The sequence below is a fragment of the Bos indicus x Bos taurus genome, chromosome 19, assembly GCF_003369695.1.
Source record: "Bos indicus x Bos taurus breed Angus x Brahman F1 hybrid chromosome 19, Bos_hybrid_MaternalHap_v2.0, whole genome shotgun sequence".
Classification (NCBI taxonomy): Eukaryota; Metazoa; Chordata; class Mammalia; order Artiodactyla; family Bovidae; genus Bos; species Bos indicus x Bos taurus.
This window is the reverse complement of record NC_040094.1, coordinates 6,337,427-6,356,224: the sequence shown is the minus strand read 5'-3', so window position 1 is coordinate 6,356,224 and position 18,798 is coordinate 6,337,427. Positions and strand designations below refer to the sequence as shown.

Sequence of the window (18,798 nt, the reverse complement as noted above, 5' to 3'; positions counted from 1 at the left end):
TGATCACTACACAAAAACGAAAAGCTGGTATTAGATTAAATGCATGGATTACTGCCCTGAATGATAAAGTTCAGTTCAGTTCAGTCGCTCAGTCGTGTCTGACTCTTTACGACCCCATGAACTGCAGCACGCCAGGCACCCCTGTCCATCACCAACTCCCAGAGTTCACTCAAACTCACGTCCATCGAGTCGGTGATGCCATCCAGCCATCTCATCCTCTGTCGTCCCCTTCTCCTCCTGCCCCCAATCCCTCCCAGCATCAGAGTCTTTTCCAATGAGTCAACTCTTCACATGAGGTGGCCAAAGTACTGGAGTTTCAGCTTCAGCATCAGTCTTTCCAAAGAACACCCAGGACTGATCTCCTTTAGGATGGACTGGTTGGATCTCCTTGCAGTCCAAGGGACTCTCAAGAGCCTTCTCCAACACCACAGTTCAAAAGCATCAATTCTTCGGCACTCAGCTTTCTTCACAGTCCAACTCTCACATCCATACATGACCACTGGAAAAACCATAGCTTTGACTAGATGGACCTTTGTTGGCAAAGTAATGTCTCTGCTTTTGAATATGCTATTTAGGTTGGTCATAACTTTCCTTCCAAGGAGTAAGCATCTTTTACTTTCATGGCTGCAATCACCATCTGCAGTGATTTTGGAGCCCCCAAAAATAAAGTCTGACACTGTATCCACTGTTTCCCCATCTATTTCCCATGAAGTGATGGGACCAGATGCCGTGATCTTTGTTTTCTGAATGTTGAGCTTTAAGCCAACTTTTTCACTCTCCTCTTTCACTTTCATGAAGAGGCTTTTGAGTTCCTCTTCACTTTCTGCCATAAGGGTGGTGTCATCTGCATATCTGAGGTTATTGATATTTCTCTCTGCAATCTTGATTCCAGCTTGTGCTTCTTCCAGCCCAGCGTTTCTCATGATGGACTCTGCATAGAAGTTAAATAAGCAGGGTGACAATATACAGCCTTGACGTACTCCTTTTCCTATTTGGAACCAGTCTGTTGTTCCATGTCCAGTTCTAACTGTTGCTTCCTGACCTGCATATAGGTTTCTCAAGAGGCCAGTCAGGTGATCTGGTATTCCCATCTCTTTCAGAATTTTCCACAGTTTATTGTGATCCACACAGTCAAAGGCTTTGGCATAGTCAATAAAGCAGAAATAGATGTTTTTCTGGAACTCTCTTGCTTTTTTGATGATCCAGGGGATGTTGGCAATTTGATCCCTGGTTCCTCTGCCTTTTCTAAATCCAGCTTGAACATTTGGAAGTTCATGGTTCACATACTGCTGAAGCCTGGCTTGGAGAATTTTGAGCATTACTTTACTAGCATGTGAGATGAGTACAATTGTGTAGTAGTTTGAGCATTCTTTGGCATTGCCTTTATTTGGGATTGGAATGAAAACTGATCTTTTCCAGTCCTGTGGCCACTGATTAGTTTTCCAAATCTGCTGGCATCAGCACTTTCGCAGCATCATCTTTCAGGATTTGAAATAGCTCAAATGAATTCCATCACCTCCACTAGCTTTGTTCGTAGTGATGCTTTCTAAGGCCCACTTGACTTTACATCCAGGATGTTTGGCTCTAGGTGAGTGATCACACCATCGTGATTATCTGGGTCATGAAATCTTTTTTTTTGTACAGTTCTTCTGTGTATTCTTGCCACCTCTTCTTAATATCTTCTGCTTCTGTTAGGTCCATACCATTTCTGTCCTTTTTTGAGCCCATCTTTGCATGAAATGTTCCCTTGGTATCTCTAATTTTCTTGAAGAGATCTCTAGTCTTTCTCATTCTGTTGTTTTTCTCTATTTCTTCATATTGATCACTGAGGAAGGCTTTCTTATCTCTCCTTGTTATTCTTTGGAACTCTGCATTCAGATGCTTATATATTTCCTTTTCTCCTTTGCTTTTTGCTTCTCTTCTTTTCACAGTTATTTGTAAGGCCTCCCTGGACAGCCATTTTGCTGAATGATAAAACTACTCAGCATATAGAAATATTAATAGGATCTGCCCATACACATCTTTTCATTTTCCATTTCAAAGAAATGTCTCACTTGAACTGTCTATATGCCAAGGTAACTTTATATCCACCCAATTTGTTTTGTCTTCCTGTTTTCTCACCCCATAGTTTGCTGATGAATGATGAATTTCTTTATTGTGAAACAGCATACACAAGCAATTCCAATGTGCTTAGTTATAGACGGGATAATTTCTGCACCTTCAGAGTACCGTGGCAATACATAACTCTTTTGTGCCAAATCAATTCTTCAGCAACATGATTAATTAACCGGTAAGAACAGAAGTTTAACAACAAAAGTTTAACACTGTTGCGTTGAAAAGCACAGTTACTTTGCTATGGGCTTTACCTACCCTTCCATACCAAAACCATCCTGTTGCGTTTTTTCAAAATCTTGGGAAAAAATCAAGGTTTTTTGCAGGACTGTGCAGGACTTTTGTATGTATGCAAAAATCAACAAAGTTTGCATATATACTTAACAATCCTTCTGTAATTACACTGTGAGTTTTATGGTCAAACTTATGTAGCATCGCTGCCTTCTTTAGCAAAACCCATCACATCATTCCAAGTTAGTAGAACTAGTTGGTGTCGATGTGCTAAACTCCCATCTCATTTTCTTTTTCATTCACTTTGTTTTTCCCTACCAGACACAGGAAACAGCAAAAGAGCTTTTGAAAGCAATAATTCACTTCACTATTCTGTAAACACTCACTGAACATCACTGTGCCATGTCCAATGAGAGGGATGAAGAATAACATATGGACTCTTAAGGGACTCAGAGTCTGTAGGAGAGACACATGCCTCCCTTTCATGCCAAAATTAATTGCAAACACAGTGTGATAGGATTTAGTAAGAGGTTTGCAGTGACGGGGGGTGATGTAGGATTTTAGAGCACGTCTCCACTCAGCTAACCCTCTCAGCATCCGGGTTCTAGGTAAAAGCACCCTCCTGCCACAAGGACAAGTAAGAAACAACAGGCTGAGCCACCTTTCTGTCTTCCCATCCCCCCAGCTCTCCCTAAGGTGTTCTCCTATCTGGGATGCTGAGTGGGACAGCCGCAGTGACAGACTAGTTGGCTTTAATGAGAGCTTGTTACCACATTCAGAGGAAACACAAAGGAGAGCGTAGGGTCAGATCTCAGCCTTGAAGTCTCAGAAACCCACCTCACTAGACATAAATAAATTAGTGAATGACTGTAGTGTCCCAGTGGGACCTGGACAAGCAGGTCAGCAACTTCTCTGGCGGTGGAAGTTCTTCCTTCACTGCCCTTGAGTGGAGTGGAAAGAGGGGCTGGACAGGTGTGAACAAATGCAGAGGCGGTGCCTGCTGGTGGAGGGAGGAGGACAGAACACGTCAGCATCTTCAGAGAAGAGCTGGGCCGAGTGGCGTCTAAAGAAGGAGGAATCTGCTGAGCGACCAAGGCAGGAGTTCCCTATACAGTCTGTCTGAATGACTGTGGGGCCTGAGAAATGAGGCTGGAGAAAAAAAGGAAGGGGCAGATAATGGAAGGTGCTGAGGACTGAAGACCAGCAAGGGAACAAGAGTCAAATGTGTGTTTCAGAAAGAGAATTCCGACCGAAATGCAGTGGGGAGGTTGATGTGGACAGGTATGGTAGAGAGGGAGAAAGACATATTGTCTCCATGGCCATTATCCAGGTAATAAAAAGGAAAGCCAAACTAATCGGCAGTGTTGGCATGGATCAGAGAAAGGAGAACATATTAACAAACGTTCAGAAACAGTACACGTCTTTTTCTTTACCTGAAAGTCACCAAGCAAGTCAGCTCTTACCTGAGAGTGAGGAGGCAGACAGGCCAGCTCAGCTGCGTTACTCACTTGTTGTTCAGTTGCTCAGTCGTGTTTGACTCTTTGCAACACTATGGACTGCAGCTCACCAGGCTTCCCTGTCCTTCACCGTTTCCGGAACTTGATCAAACTCACGTTCGTTGAGTAGGTAATGCCATCCAACCATCTCATCCTCTGTCGTCCCCTTCTCCTGCCTTCAATCTTTCCCAGCATCAGGGTGTTTTCCAATGAGTCCAGATCTTCACATCAGGTGGCAAAAGTATTGGAGTTTCAGCTTCAGCATCAGTCCTTCCAATGAATATTCAGGACTTATTTCCTTTAGGATGGACTGGTTGGATCTCCTTGCAGTCCAAGGGACTCTCAAGAGTCTTCTCCAACACCACAGTTCAAGAGCATCAATTCTTTGGTGCTCAGCTTTCTTTATACTCCAACTCTCACATCCATACATGACCACAGGAAAAACCATAGCTTTGACTAGATGGACCTTTGTCGGTAAAGTAATGTCTCTGCTTTTTACTATGCTGTCTAGGTTGATCATAGCTTTTCTTCTGAGAAACAAGCATCTTTTAATTTCATGGCTGCAGTCACCATCTGCAGTGATCTTGGAGTGCAAAAAAATAAAGTCTGGCACTGTTTCCATTGTTTTTCCAACTATTTGCCATGAAGTGATGGGACTGGATGCCATGATCTTCATTTTTTGAATGCTGAGTTTTAAGCCAGCATTTTTTTTTTTTTTTTTTCTCTCCTCTTTCACTCTCATCTAGAGGCTCTTTAGTTCCTCTTCACTTTCTGCCATAAGGGTGGTGTCATCCGGATATCTGAGGTTATTGATATTTCTCCCGGCAATCTTGATTCCAGCTTGTGCTTCATCCAGCCTGGCATTTTGCGTGATGTACTCTGCATATAAGTTAAATAAGCAGGGTGACAATATACAGCCTTGACGTACTCCTTTTCCAATTTGGAACCAGTCTGATGTTCCATTTCCAGTTCTAACTGTTGCTTCTTGACCTGCATACAGATTTTTCAGGAGGCAGGTGAGATGGTCTGGTATTCCCATCTCTTGAATAATTTCCCACAGTTTGTTGTGATCCACACAGTCAAAGGTTTTAGCATAGGTTTTGAAGCAGAAGTAGATGTTTTTCTGCTTTTTCTATGATCCAGCAGAATTTGGCAATTCTGGTTCCTCTGTCTTTTCTAAATCCAGCTTGAACAACTGGAAGTTCAGGTACTTCTGAAGCCTGGCTTGGAGTATGTTGAGCATTACTTTGCTAGCATATGAGATGAGTGCACTTTGTGGTAGTTTGAATATTCTTTGACATTGCCTTTCTTTGGGATTGGAATGAAAACTGACCTTTTCCAGTCTTATGGCCATGGCTGTTTTCCAGATTTGCTGCATATTGTGTGCAGCTGATGTTGAAGCTGAAGCTCCAATACTTTGGCCACCTGATGTGAACTGACTCAGTGGAAAAGACCCTGATGCTGGGAAAGATTGAGGGCGGGAGGAGAAGGGGATGACAGAGGATGAGATGGTTGGATGGCATCACCAACTCAATGGAAATGAGTTTGAGTAAGCTCGGGGAGTTTGTGATGGACAGGGAGGCCTGGCATGCTACAGTCCATGGGGTTGCAGAGTTGGACACGACTGAGTGATTGAACTGAACTGAACTGAGTCCAGCACTTTAACAGCATCATCTTTTAAGATGTGAAAGAGGTCAGCTGGAATTCCATCACTTCCATTAGCTTTGTTTGTAGTGATGCTTCCTAAGGCCCAGTTGACTTCTTCACACTCCAGAGTCTGGCTCTATGTGAGTCATCATACCATTGTGGTTATCTAGAGGTTTTCCTCTGGAGGAAGGGAACATTATGAGCAGGGTATAAGTGATTTCAACCAATATTAATCTCAGTCACCTTGTAGTTCCCTCTTTAGTCATTGCTAAACTCTGGGAGACTTACTAAGTGCTAGGGCACTCTGGGTTTGGATGGTGTGATGTCATTGTCCAAATTGGGTTTCACTGAGAGGCTTCAAAGGAAAAAAATCCTCATTAACTGGATGAAATGGAAAAAAAAAACCCTCTTTTAGGTCTGGTGGGGGCGTGGGAGGGTCTTCCTATTCTTGTGATCCTTTGGGGTTCATGGAAATCCATTTGATCTTTTAGTATGAATCACACTGGGCTGGAGGAAGCTCACTGATGTTGTCCAAGGCTCCATCTGCCTGTACACACCTTGCAATTACTTCCATCTGGGGCACAGTGAGGAGTGGGTTTCCTCTGCTCAACACTAACGCATATCACCAGGTTTTACTGCTCCCAGGAAGGTGGTCCAGGAGTTGGGGCCCAGCCCATTTCTCTGAGCCCCTCTAACAGTTTTGTTATTTGTCCTCTCCCACAGCCAGGAGAATTATATCCTAGAGTGGGAGTAGGAAAGCCTTACTCTTTTGCATCATATGTGCTTTCAAATCTTTGTTCTAAATCATGAATCCTTTCCAGTTCCCTAAGGAGTCAGACTTTTGAAACTCAAAAGAGCAAGCGTTCCTCTGCTTTCTGATGTCACATACCTTTCTCGAGGCAATGACATAAAATGGCCTAGAAATTCAGCTATGGAATAAATTAAGGGGAATAAAGAAAATAAATGGAAAAAGCTTGGTTAACTTCAGTTGAATGTCGTTTGCATAAAATATAAATCACATAAGAGCTAAGACTACATCTGTTTTGAGTTGAATTCTGAGACTTTGCAGTGTTTGGCATCTGTAGCATCCAGTAACTGTGAACGTGAATAAATGAATACCATGGCATGAGAGTTAAAGTGGGAAATAAGTCTTACTTACGGACAGCTCATTACACATTCCATTTGCAAGGATGCACTGAACACCTACTGTGCTCAGGCACTGTGTTAGCTCCTCCTCCATGGCGCTGGACCCCTCCTACAACGGTGAATGAGGCGGATAAATGCCTGCCATCATGGAACACACTCTCATTCTTATTCTCTTTATTAAGAAAGATAATCAACAAATACGTCATTACAAATTGATACTTAATGTAAAAGAAATGAACAGGGTAAAATGCCAGAGACTATTTTGGTGATGGGGGAGCAGGAATGAGGAGGGCTCAGAGCTATTAATCTGACTGCACTGTCCCTCAGACCACCCCGGTACCCTGAGAGTGAAACTGAAACAAAATTAACAAAAGAAGTATTAGTTAAATGTAAGAAGTCACATGAAGAAAGCAAATACAGAATTGCATTTAATATTTACATAACCATCATGTAGGTCCAATGATATTATATGTGGTTAGCTGTGGTTAAAACATCTTGGGATTTTATGTCTAAAGTTAATTTTCATGGGTATATTCTGTTCAAAGTTCTTTTCATCCTCTCAAAATTTACATGCTATGTAAGTTGTTTTTGTGTTAGTTTAGTTCTTTTTGTTCTGTATATTGTAAAATTCAAGTGTGTTCACTTTTGAAAGAGTTGTATTTTACTTAGCAGAGAAAATAAAATGTCCATTTACCCCAGAAAAAGGATAATATTTTCTAATTTTGAAAACAATTTATGAAAAGTATCATTTGACTCCTTATTTTTACAGCTGCTTAGCATTTATTATTGGAGAGGCCCTTCATACAGTATGATCCTTTCATTTCTAGTCAAGGGGTGTTATTATTTTGGAATATTATTTTGGAATCATTCAAATTTAAGAGAGTGATAAAGGGCCTCTCTTCAGGGGTTCTTACTAACCAGATCCCTAAGTTCTTACTCCTTTAAGGAAAAGTAAAATGTTTCTGAGAAAAAAGGAAGGAAAGGGAAAAGGTTTCAGACTATGAGCTTCTTGATTTGGGAATCAGAACTATCCAGTGTGGGGTCTTCAAGCCCTTGCGTCTTGTCTGGCGTCTCGCAGGTGCTCAGGAAGTGGCTATTGAGTTGAATGGTTTCCGGACTGTCAGAGGATGACTATCCCCTCACAGACAGGGAAACCAGGGCTCAAAGTGCGTTTGTATTGTGCTTTGCACTTTACCAAGGCCTCTCACCCAAGTTAGCTCATTATATGTAAAGTAGGAAAGGCCAATACTTGCAAGTAAAAAGATGACCGTAATGATGTGCTTGACACACAGTGAATTGGCCACTGCTAGACTCCCCCCACATAAAGCGAGTCAGCCTCTGCTGCCAAGGGGCAGCTAAAACCCAATGATGGAGAAATTCTGGTCCTTAAACAATGATGGAAAGAAGATCACTCTTCTAAGGACAAAAACAATCAGAAATGGTATTGGCAATCTTTGGACTAAAAAAAGTGTCCTATAACACATAGAAGAAAAGCTCTCACACATTAGTGCTGGCAGTCCTATTTTTACACAGGAAAATTTGTGAATATTTATCAAAATTAAAGTGATTGCTGATTTGCTACATCACGACCTTGATGTAGTGATTTACTTTTTAAAATTAATTCATTTTAATTTTTGGCTGTGCTGGGTCTCTGTTGCTGCACACGGTCTCTCTAGTTGCAGCAAGTGGGGGCCACACTTCGCTGCGGTGTGGGGCTTCTCACTGCGGTGGTTTCTCTTGCTGGGGAGCATGGGCTCAATAAAGGCGGTGTGCAGGCTTAGTGGCTCCGAGGCATGCGGAATCTTCTCGGACCTGGGATTGAACTCCCGTCCCCTGCATTGGCAGATTCCTAACCACTGGACCACCAGGGAAGTCTGCAATTTACTTTTAAGGATGTATTCTCGCTATAGACATACTGGCACAAGAGTGCACAGATATATGAGGAAAAGGATTTAATGAACGTGAGAATGTTCACTGGGACATTGTTAGTAACAAAAGACTTTTTTTAAACACTTATATGTATTGTATGTCAATTAGATTTCAATAAAACTGGAGAAAAAAAGAATCATGGAGGACATAACACATGCATAAATTCTAAGGACAGGGAGAATAAAAAACAGCCCCTCCCAAGAACTCACAAACTATCAAATGAGAACAATAAATAAATCCTGTACAACATGATAAACACTAGCATAAAGTCAAACACAAGGACAATAAGGATCATAAAGGAAAATCGACTATACTTCAATAAAATTAAAAAATTTTTTAAAATGGAGCATAAAGGAAATTTTTAACCTGGCTCAGAGGAAAGGAGGGGGGGTGGTTCATGGACAGAGTAGATTGTATTTTATAGTACATATGACCTTTTAATAAACTCTGATGTCTCTAATGTCTTGAAATGATAAAATTAAGAGCAATTATATTATCTAGATCAGTACAATATCAGAATATGACTTAAATTAACCTAAGAGTTCATCAATAGATTGTTGGCTACAGAAATTAGGAGTTATCTGGGTAGTGATATTTTATAGAGACATTTGAAATATAACATTAATCTGTGTATCACTGTGAAAATAACTACAATATATTAATTCAAAGATACGTAACAGTATAACTTCCTTTCAGTAAAAATACCCATCGAAGTATCAGTGATGGCTCCCTGGAGAAAGTGAGATTTTTTTTTAACTTCATTCAAATCCCTACTACTTCATTTTTTAAAAATGGAAATAGATTACTTTAAAAATCAAAATGAAAGAAAAGCTATTGAATTCTGACTACCCGACAAGCTTTCCACGTTTTAAGCAGCAGTAAGTAGACCCCAGGAAGTGGTTGGCCATTGCCCTACTGCACCCCAGTGCCTAGCACCCTGCTTGGCATGGTGGTGATGCTTGGTCAATAAGCCAGCTCACTCTTTAGTAAAGTGAGGTGGAAGCACAGAAGAACACTGAGCTTTTTTAATCCTAAAATCTGAGTCAGTCAGTCAAAGGAGAAGAATTTGAAAGATGGACTATATAAATGTCGACTCATTCCAAATTAACTGCGGGGCTCTTCCTGTGTTGAATAAGGATTCTTAATGAGTCCCTGCCATATGTTTCTTTGAGCGTCTCTTGGGGCATTTATCTGTTGGTTTAGAGGTCACAGAGGCATACAGAGGAAGAGATCTCAGACAGTGCTCAGGTGGTCCAGGCAGAGAACCTTGAGCCTCTTCGGCAATGGTCTCATAATAAGGAGTTAGACTGATGGAACTCTTCCTGGGACATAGCTTCCATTTTCTCCTGGGGAATTCTGTCCTGATGCATCCTAACTACCAGAAAGCTCCTTATCGAACGGAGCTAGAATCTGTTTCTTCGTAAAACTGACCCATGGATCCCAGCTCTGCCCTCCAGTGTCACATACAATGGCTCTAAGTGGTGCAGTGGTTTACCAGAACAGCCCTGGGAAACCTGCCTTCTGACCCAGCTTCCACTCTTGGGTGCTGTGTGGACCCTGATGCAAAGACTAGCAATTCTCTCTAACTGTAAACTTCTTTACAAAATGGGGATGATCATAGATAATTTCTACCTCATGGGGCTGTTTTAAGAAGATAATGAAATAATACATGCAAATTGCCATCACAAACATATGGCACAATAAGCTCAATAAGTAATATTCAATTTTATTTTTAGATATTATTTATTTTTTGGCTGTGTCCTGTGTGCCATGTGGGATCTTAGTTCCCTGACCAGGGATCAAACCTGTGCCCTCTGCAGTGGGAGCTCAGAGTCTTAACCACTGGACTGCCAGGGAAGTCCCTGATATTACAATTTTCATAGGCCTTTTCCATTAGGTGTTCAATTAGGAGTCAGTGAGGAAAGTGCCACCAAACAGCAAAGTCAATGTATGAGGCCTCCGCCAGTGAAATGTGCCCTGAGAAGCTTGATGCCAAGTGATTCGAGCGTCTCCTGTGTTTTCCTCACTAGAAACTAATTAGAAAAACACTCCCAGGAAGGGGAGGGACATTTTGTACCATTAATTTGGCAACAACAAATACTGTGTACTTTCACGATTATAGATACTAACGTATAAAAGTAACTTGGGGTGTTTGAGAACCTCACTCATCTCTAGGGGACGTAAGGAAAGAGCTCCCTCGGGGCCTTCTCTCAAAACGTGTCTCCCTGCAGCTTCCCAATATTCAAAGAGCTGTCAGGGGAAACTCAGGTCTTCTGCAGCCCTTCTGAAACTTTTCTCAGGGCTAATGACTACCTATCACCCTGGATTTGACTTATGTTATCATTCAAGACAGAATTATAAACCCTACATATATTCAGGGATGTGTGAGTATAATGTACACATGTATTTAGAGCATAGGTCTATATAACATACCATATGAAGGGTAGCAGACTCGGAGACTCAGGATCTAGTTCTAAGTTTGACTTACTGTGTGAACTCTTAAGATCTCAGTTTACTCATTTACAAAATGGTTATAATCGATAATTCTGCCAGTATATATCCTAAGGAGTTTTAGGTTTGCTGTTTTAATTGAGCTCCAAGCCTCTATCTTTTAAGTAAGACAGTAATATTTAAAAAAAAAATCCATTACAAGTATTGAGATTCTACATAAGAACTCATTTGCAAAATGAGTCTTTTTCACCAAAAGATGTTTAATAATTCTTGCTGACTTTCCTCCTAAGTATATTACCTAACAATATTAACAACGTTGAGTAAGGATAAGTCCCTTTTTATTATTCAGTTGGTACTCAATGCCCAGAGCATTTAAAATGACTTCCTCCCAACTCCATTCCTTCCCCCATCCTCATTTCCCAGCTCCAGCTTTAAATCATTAAATGGAGAGAAAATCTTTAGCACTGCAAGTCAATGGCTCATTCCTTCCAGAAACTCTCCTTACAATAAAATGAAAATGAGATCAAAAGCATAATCAGTCTGGAGGCCGATGGATGTCTCTTTCAACACAGATTCTGGATGCCCTTCTATTCTCTGTTCATTGGCCCCTCTCAAACCCCCTTTCCAGCAAGCATAACCCAAGCTGGGCAAATCCCTGATGGGAGCCAGTCACTTTACTTTAGAAAAATGTGAGCTGTTGAAAAGAAGCTGTTTGTAACAGCATCACAAAGCCCTGCCTCTGCCAGTTGAGTGTGTGGGGGAAGGGCTTATAAAGAAGCGTGGACCGGTTGGGAGCCATGTTTAAATGCAGACGTGTCCCCTGAGTCTCTGTGGCTCCCGGGGTGCACAGCGGTGAAGCTCAGCTGTATCAACAGAGCCCCACGGCCCTGTGTGTCGGGCGAAGGGGCCTGGGTGTGGAACTGGAAGACAATGGTGTGAGCCTCGGCTCCAGGAGAGGGGCTTCGATTCTCTGAACGCTATTTTCCTAATTATAAAATACCCACTGGAGCTGCCTCACAGGCACATTGTATGCTTTACATAAGACAGGGTCTGAAAAGCATTTTGTAAATTAGAAAGCATCCTCAAGATATAAGCTGTATCCAGTGGCTTGTGAGATAGTTGTCTAAATGTGATCCATAAGAACTCCCCAAAGCTTGCTTAAATCACCTTCCTATGATACGCATATAAAAGATTAGTGAATTATCAAATAAATGAAGTGTTTCACTATGTTCACATAATTTTTCAAAGTCTTAATTATAAAAACCACTGTCTGATATTCCATAAAGAACTAAATGTAAAATTACAAAGATCTAATTACATATGAAAAATTATACATATTATGAAATCTAATTACATATGATTAAAAAATAGGACTAGATTATTCTTAAAGAACTACTATAGTGGCAATCAATTTTGCAAATGTATACAGTTATATCCAAAAGTTTTACAAAAACAGCTTAAATCCAGAGTCTCCATTTCACAACCTCACTAACTAGTGTGTGTTTTACTCCTCGTTTAGATGTTGTGTCTCAGAGTTATCTCCGTAGATGGAGCTGCTGGAAGACCACGGAGTGCAGCTTCCCACAGGAAATCATGAGTTCCTCTGGTCGGGAGGTTCTCGGGAACCATCCTCTTCATCCTCCTCTGAGCAGGACAGGTTCAGCGCGCTCATCACGGGGTGCACCCAGGACGTAGTCTGTGTTACGTGGCTTGGGAGGAAGAACAAGAGGAGGCACAGTCACGACTGGAGAGACTGCCCTTCTACCTGTGCAAGCAGTGATCCCGCTGACACTGCTTCCGCCCTGCTGCAGTCCCCTGCATTACGAAGCAGTTGGCACTGGACTCAGGATCCAGTTTTAAAAGTCTTTAGATATGTTTTCTAGGTTCAAAAAACCCCATTTCTTTATTTTTGGTAAAACAAAAACAACAATAACAAAACAAGGCAGGAGAATGGATCACCTTCAACTGCTCACTCTTCCTCACCCATCAGCAAGTCCTGTGACTGTCACGCTGTAACATTTCTGGAGTCTTTTCCTTCTTCTTTTCCAGCTATAGACTAGGGTCACTGAAACAGCTTGTTTCTCTGCCTCTGTTCTAGTTTTTTAATTCATTCCCCACTCTAGCCAAGAGATCTTTCTAAATGACAAATCATACACTGTTGCTCACCTGCTAAAAATTCAGTGCCAACTAATGCTTTCTGGATTAAATACACGCTCCACAGTATGAAACACCTTGCTTTTTACCTGCCTCCACGCTTTCTTCTCTGCTACAATACTCCTCCTTCCCACCTTGTTTATCCAGCTAACTCTAATTCTAAAGAATCAAATACCCCTCAAGATTCCTCCCATCTGTGCCAATGGCCTTATTGCTCACACTATATTACAAGTGACTATTTATTCTTAGTCCTTCTCACTGCATGTGAGGGCAGGAACTGGGTTTGCTAACTTTGAATCTATGGTACCTAACATATTTTCATAACAAATAACTAGGCATTTCAGGGAAGAACACAAGCAGAGGTAAGGAAGGGTGTACAAAGACACGGTGCATTTTCAGGGGGTGGTCAAACATCACTGCATGGGCCCCTACTGAGGGAGGGTGTTTCTTAGAACTAGTATCTAATCCCAGCCTTCAGCTGGATGTCTTGCCTGAATCTACCTCTATCTGACCAGCTCCTTGGTCCTGCAGAGAGAGCTTTCGGAACAGGCTGGCTTGTTTCTTCTCCTTCGATGCTCATTCTAGCCCTGGAGTACCCTGCAGCACTACCCATCCTAGACCCACTTCCGTGTCCCATCCTACCCAAACTCAACCTCAGAGCAGCATCAGGTCTTAGACCAAGTGCACCCGAGGGCTGGCCCTTATGAAGATCAGATAAGATTGTGGATCTGAAAGAATCTCCTACTTCCTAAAATATTACAGAATAACATTTCCAAAGTGTCTAATAAGGCTTTTAAAATACACATTTTATGTATAGACCTTCTCCATCTTCAGCTGCAAAGAATATAATCAATCTGGTTTCAGTATTGGCCATCTGGTGATGTCTATGTATAGAGTCATCTCATGTTGTTGGAAGAGGATGTTGGCTATGACCAGTGCAAGGCAAAAGCTCTATACATTCAATAAGCTCTATATAGTCTACAGAGAAGACTACATACAGTCAGCAAAAATAAGAAGCTCTATACAGTCAGCAAAAACAAGACCTGGAGCTGACTGTAGCTCAGATCATGAACTCATTACTGCAAAATTCAGATTTAAATTGAAGAAAGTAGGGAAAATGACTAGACCATTCCGGTATGAGCTAAATCAAATCCCTTATGATTATACAGTGGGAGTGACAAATAGATTCAAGGGACTTAAACCTGATAGACAAGAGTGCCTAAAGAACTATGGACAGAGGTTCATAACACTGTACAGGCGGCGGTGATCAAAACTATCCCAAGAAGAAGAAACGCAAAAAGGCAAAATGGTTGTCTGAGGAGGCCTTACAAATAGCTGAGAAAAGAAGAGAAACGAAAGGCAAAGGAGAAAAGGGAAGATATATCCATCTGAATGCAGAGCTCCAAAGAATAGCAAGGAGAAATAAGAAAGCCTTCCTCAGTGATCAGTGCAAGGAAATAGAGGAAAACAATAAAATGAGAAAGACTAGAGATTTCTTCAAGAAAATTACAGATACCAGGGGAACATTTCATGCAAAGATGGGTTCAGTAAAGGACAGAAATGGTATGGACCTAACAGAAGCAGAAGATATTAAGAAGAGGTAGCAAGAATACACAGAAGAATTACACAAAAAAGATCTTCACGACCCAGATAACCACGATGGTGTGATCACTCATCTAGAGCCAGACATCCTGGAGTGAGAAGTCAAGTGGGCCTTAGGAAGCATCACTATGAACAAAGCTAGTGGAGGTGATGGAATTCCAGCTGAGCTATTTCAAATCCTGAAAGATGATGCTGTGAAAGTGCTGTGCTCAATATGCCAGCAGATTTGGAAAACTCAGCAGTGGCCACAGGACTGAAAAAGGTCAGTTTTCATTCCAATCCCAAATAAAGGCAATGCCAAAGAATGCTCAAACTACTGCATAATTGTACTCATCTCACAGGCTAGCAAAGTAATGCTCAACATTCTCCAAGCCAGGCTTCAATAGTACAGAACCGAGAAGTTCTAGATATTCAAGTTGGATTTAGAAAAGGCAGAGGAACCAGAGATCACATTGCCAAAATCTGCTGGATCACAGAAAAAGCAAAAGAGTTCAGATAAACATCTGGCCTTAGAAAGCATCACTACGAAAAAAGCTAGTGGAGGTGATGGAATTCCAGTTGAGCTATTCCAAATCCTGAAAGATGATGCTGTGAAAGTGCTGCACTCAATATGCCAGCAAATTTGGAAAACTCAGCAGTGGCCACAGGACTGGAAAAGGTCCATTTTCATTCCAATCCCAAAGAAAGGCAATGCCAAAGAATGCTCAAACTACCGCACAATTGCACTCATCTCACACGCTAGTCAAGTAATGCTCAAAATTCTCCAAGCCAGGCTTCAGCAATATGTAAACCGTGAACTTCCTGATGTTCAAGCTGGTTTTAGAAAAGGCAGAGGAACCAGAGATTAAATTGCCAACATCTGCTGGATCACAGAAAAAGCAAGAGAGTTCCAGAAAAACATCTATTTCTGCTTTATTGTCTATGCCAAAGCCTTTGACTGTGTGGATCACAATCAACTGTGGAAAATTCTTCAAGAGATGGGAATACCAGGCCACCTGATCTGCCTCTTGAGAAATTTGTACGCAGGTCAGGAAGCAACAGTTAGAACTGGACATGGAACAACAGACTGGTTCCAAATAGGAAAAGGAGTTCAACAAGGCTGTATATTGTCACCCTGCTTATTTAACTAATATGCAGAGTACATCATGAGAAACACTGGACTGGAAGAAACACAAGCTGGAATCAAGATTGCCGGGAGAAATATCAATAACCTCAGATATGCAGATGACACCACCCTTATGGCAGAAAGTGAAGAGGAACTCAAAAGCCTCTTGATGAAAGTGAAAGTGGAGAGTGAAAAAGTTGGCTTAAAGCTGAACATTCAGAAAACGAAGATCATGGCATCCGGTCCCACCGCTTCATGGGAAATAGATGGGGAAACAGTGGAAACAGTGTCAGACTTTATTTTTCTGGGCTCCAAAATTACTACAGATGGTGACTGCAGCCATGAAATTAAAAGACGCTTACTCCTTGGAAGGAAAGTTATGACCAACCTAGATAGCATATTCAAAAGCAGAGACATTACTTTGCCAACAAAGGTCCGTCTAGTCAAGGCTATGGTTTTTCCTGTGGTCATGTATGGATGTGAGAGTTGGACTGTGAAGAAGGCTGAGCGCCGAAGAATTGATGGCTTTTGAACTGTGGTGTTGGAGAAGACTTTTGAGAGTCTCTTGGACTGCAAGGAGATCCAACCAGTCCATTCTGAAGGAGATCAGTCCTGGGATTTCTTTGGAAGGAATGATGCTAAAACTGAAACTCCAGTACTTTGGCCACCTCATGCGAAGAGTTGACTCATTGGAAAAGACTCTGATGCTGGGAGGGATTGGGGGCAGGAGGAGAAGGGGACGACAGAGGATGAGATGGCTGGATGGCATCACTGACTCAATGGACATGAGTCTGAGTGAACTCTGGGAGTTGGTGATGGACAGGGAGGCCTGGCGTGTTGTGATTCATGGGGTCGCAAAGAGTCGGACATGACTGAGCGACTGATCTGATCTGATCTGCTTCACTGACTACGCTAAAGCCTTTGTGTAAATCACAACAAACTGTGGAAAATTCAAGAGATGGACTACCAGAACACCTTACCTGCCTCCTGAGAAATCTGTATGCAGGTCAAGATTCAACAGTTACAACTGGACATGGAACAATAGACTGGTTCCAAATAGGAAAAGGAGTATGTCAAGGCTGTATATTGTCACCCTGCTTATTTAACTTATATGCAGAGTACATTATGCAAAATGCTAGACAGAATAAAGCACAAGCTGGAATCAAGGTTGCAGAGAGAAATATTAATAACCTCAGATATGCAAATGACACTACTCTTATGGCAGAAAGTGAAGAGGCACTAAAGGGCCTCTTGATGAAAGTGAAAGAGGAGAGTGAGAAAGTTGGCTTAAAGCTCAACATTCAGAAAACTAAGATCATGGCATCCAGTCCTATCAGTTTGTGGCAAATAGATGGGGAAACAATGGAAAAGTGACAGACTTATTTTCTTGGGCTCCAAGATCACTGCAGATGGTGACTGTAGCCATGAAATTAAAAGATGTTTGCTCCTTGGAAGAAAAGCTATGACCAACCTAGACAGCATATTAAAAAGCAGAGACATTACTTTGCTGACAATTGTCTGTCTAGTCAAATCTATGGTTTTTCCAGTAGTCATGTATGGATGTGAGAGTTGGACCTGAAAGAATGCTGAGCGCTGAAGAATTAATGCTTTCAAACTGTGGTGCTAGAGAAGACTTGAGAGTCCCTTGGACTGAAAGGAGATCAAACCAGTCAATCCAAAAGGAAATAAATTCTGACTATTCAGTGGAAAGACTGATGCTGAAGCTGAAACTCCGATACTTTGGCCACCTAATGTGAAGAACTGACTGGAAATGACCCTTATGCTGGGCAAGATTGAAGGCAGGAGAAGGGGATGACAGAGGATGAGATGGTTGGATGGCATCACCAAGTCGTTGGACATGAGTTTCAGTAAGTTCTGGGAGTCGGTGATGGCCAGGAAAGCCTGGCATGCTGTAGTCCATGGGGTCACAAAGAGTTGGGCACAACTGAGCGACTGAAGAGTTGTAATAATACTTAAAGCACCATGGCCTGTTAGCACACACGGGACGAGTGCACCATTGAGCACAATTTGGGCTTGACTGCAAACAGGCACTTACTATATTGGCTGTTGATGATGGACTTAATACCAATGGTCAGGCTCAGTGTCATTACTGGATTTGTTTTCAATCCTGTACTCTAACTTCCATCTATATCCCCCAAAACAAATTGTTCAATTCCTCTGTTTAGATATTGAAAATGCAGCTTTCTAAGGAAGAAGATCACTTATAGTTTCATGACAGACTAAAAGTACTTAAATTGTTTAAGAATAAGGTGGAGGTGGCAAGGCCAGATATTTTCATAGTTCTAAAACCTCAGAGTGTGGCTAAGTGACACAAAGAAATATTATTCTCTTGACCATAATCCATATTACTATGAACTCTTTAAAATGGTTTAGCACAGTTTCTTATTATGGAGGCTAAACCTACAAAGCATGTGATTTTGCACAGGTTAACTTCATTTCAAGGGTTTTTTAAAGCTGGAAAGCTGCCTAAATTGAAAGTGATTTTAAGGAATTACCAGTGAGTGTTAACACAGAGGGCTAGAATACTACTGCAAGGGCAAATGAGGACATACCATCCTGTGCAAAGTACCCATTTAAAACTGATAGTTACGTTTGATGGGATAGTTTTGCTAATTTTAATATCTTAGTGTATTCACTTTACTCTTTATCAGCACATTTGTAATAGGTTAGCTCAAAGATGAGACTTTATAAATTATTGTGAATCCTTCCTCTCCTACAATGCCTCCTAACTGGGGAGGGTGGGAAGGAAGAGAACCAGGCACAGTTACCCGAGGGGTGACTGCAGGCGCATGCTTTCTTAGATGACTTAAAAATACAGTATAATAACACATATACATGGAATTTAGAAAGATGGTAACGATAACCCTGTATGCGAGACAGCAAAAGAGACACAGAGGTATAGAA

General features: G+C 41.6%; 1 protein-coding gene across 6 annotated transcripts in view; it reads right to left on the bottom strand.

The window, feature by feature from the left end:
- STXBP4 (syntaxin binding protein 4) overlaps positions 1-18,798 on the bottom strand; it is a 249,819-nt gene that overhangs the window by 9,243 nt on the left and 221,778 nt on the right. For 5 of the 6 annotated variants that reach the window (XM_027516894.1, XM_027516897.1, XM_027516898.1 and 2 more), the window contains one exon: positions 6,790-12,721. The exons of the other annotated variant lie outside the window; for it this stretch is intronic. In XM_027516894.1, the coding sequence (XP_027372695.1) occupies positions 12,604-12,721 (118 nt within the window). In that variant the 3' untranslated portion in view covers positions 6,790-12,603. Of the gene's footprint in view, positions 1-6,789; positions 12,722-18,798 lie in introns of those variants that run through there. 6 annotated transcript variants of the gene reach the window in all.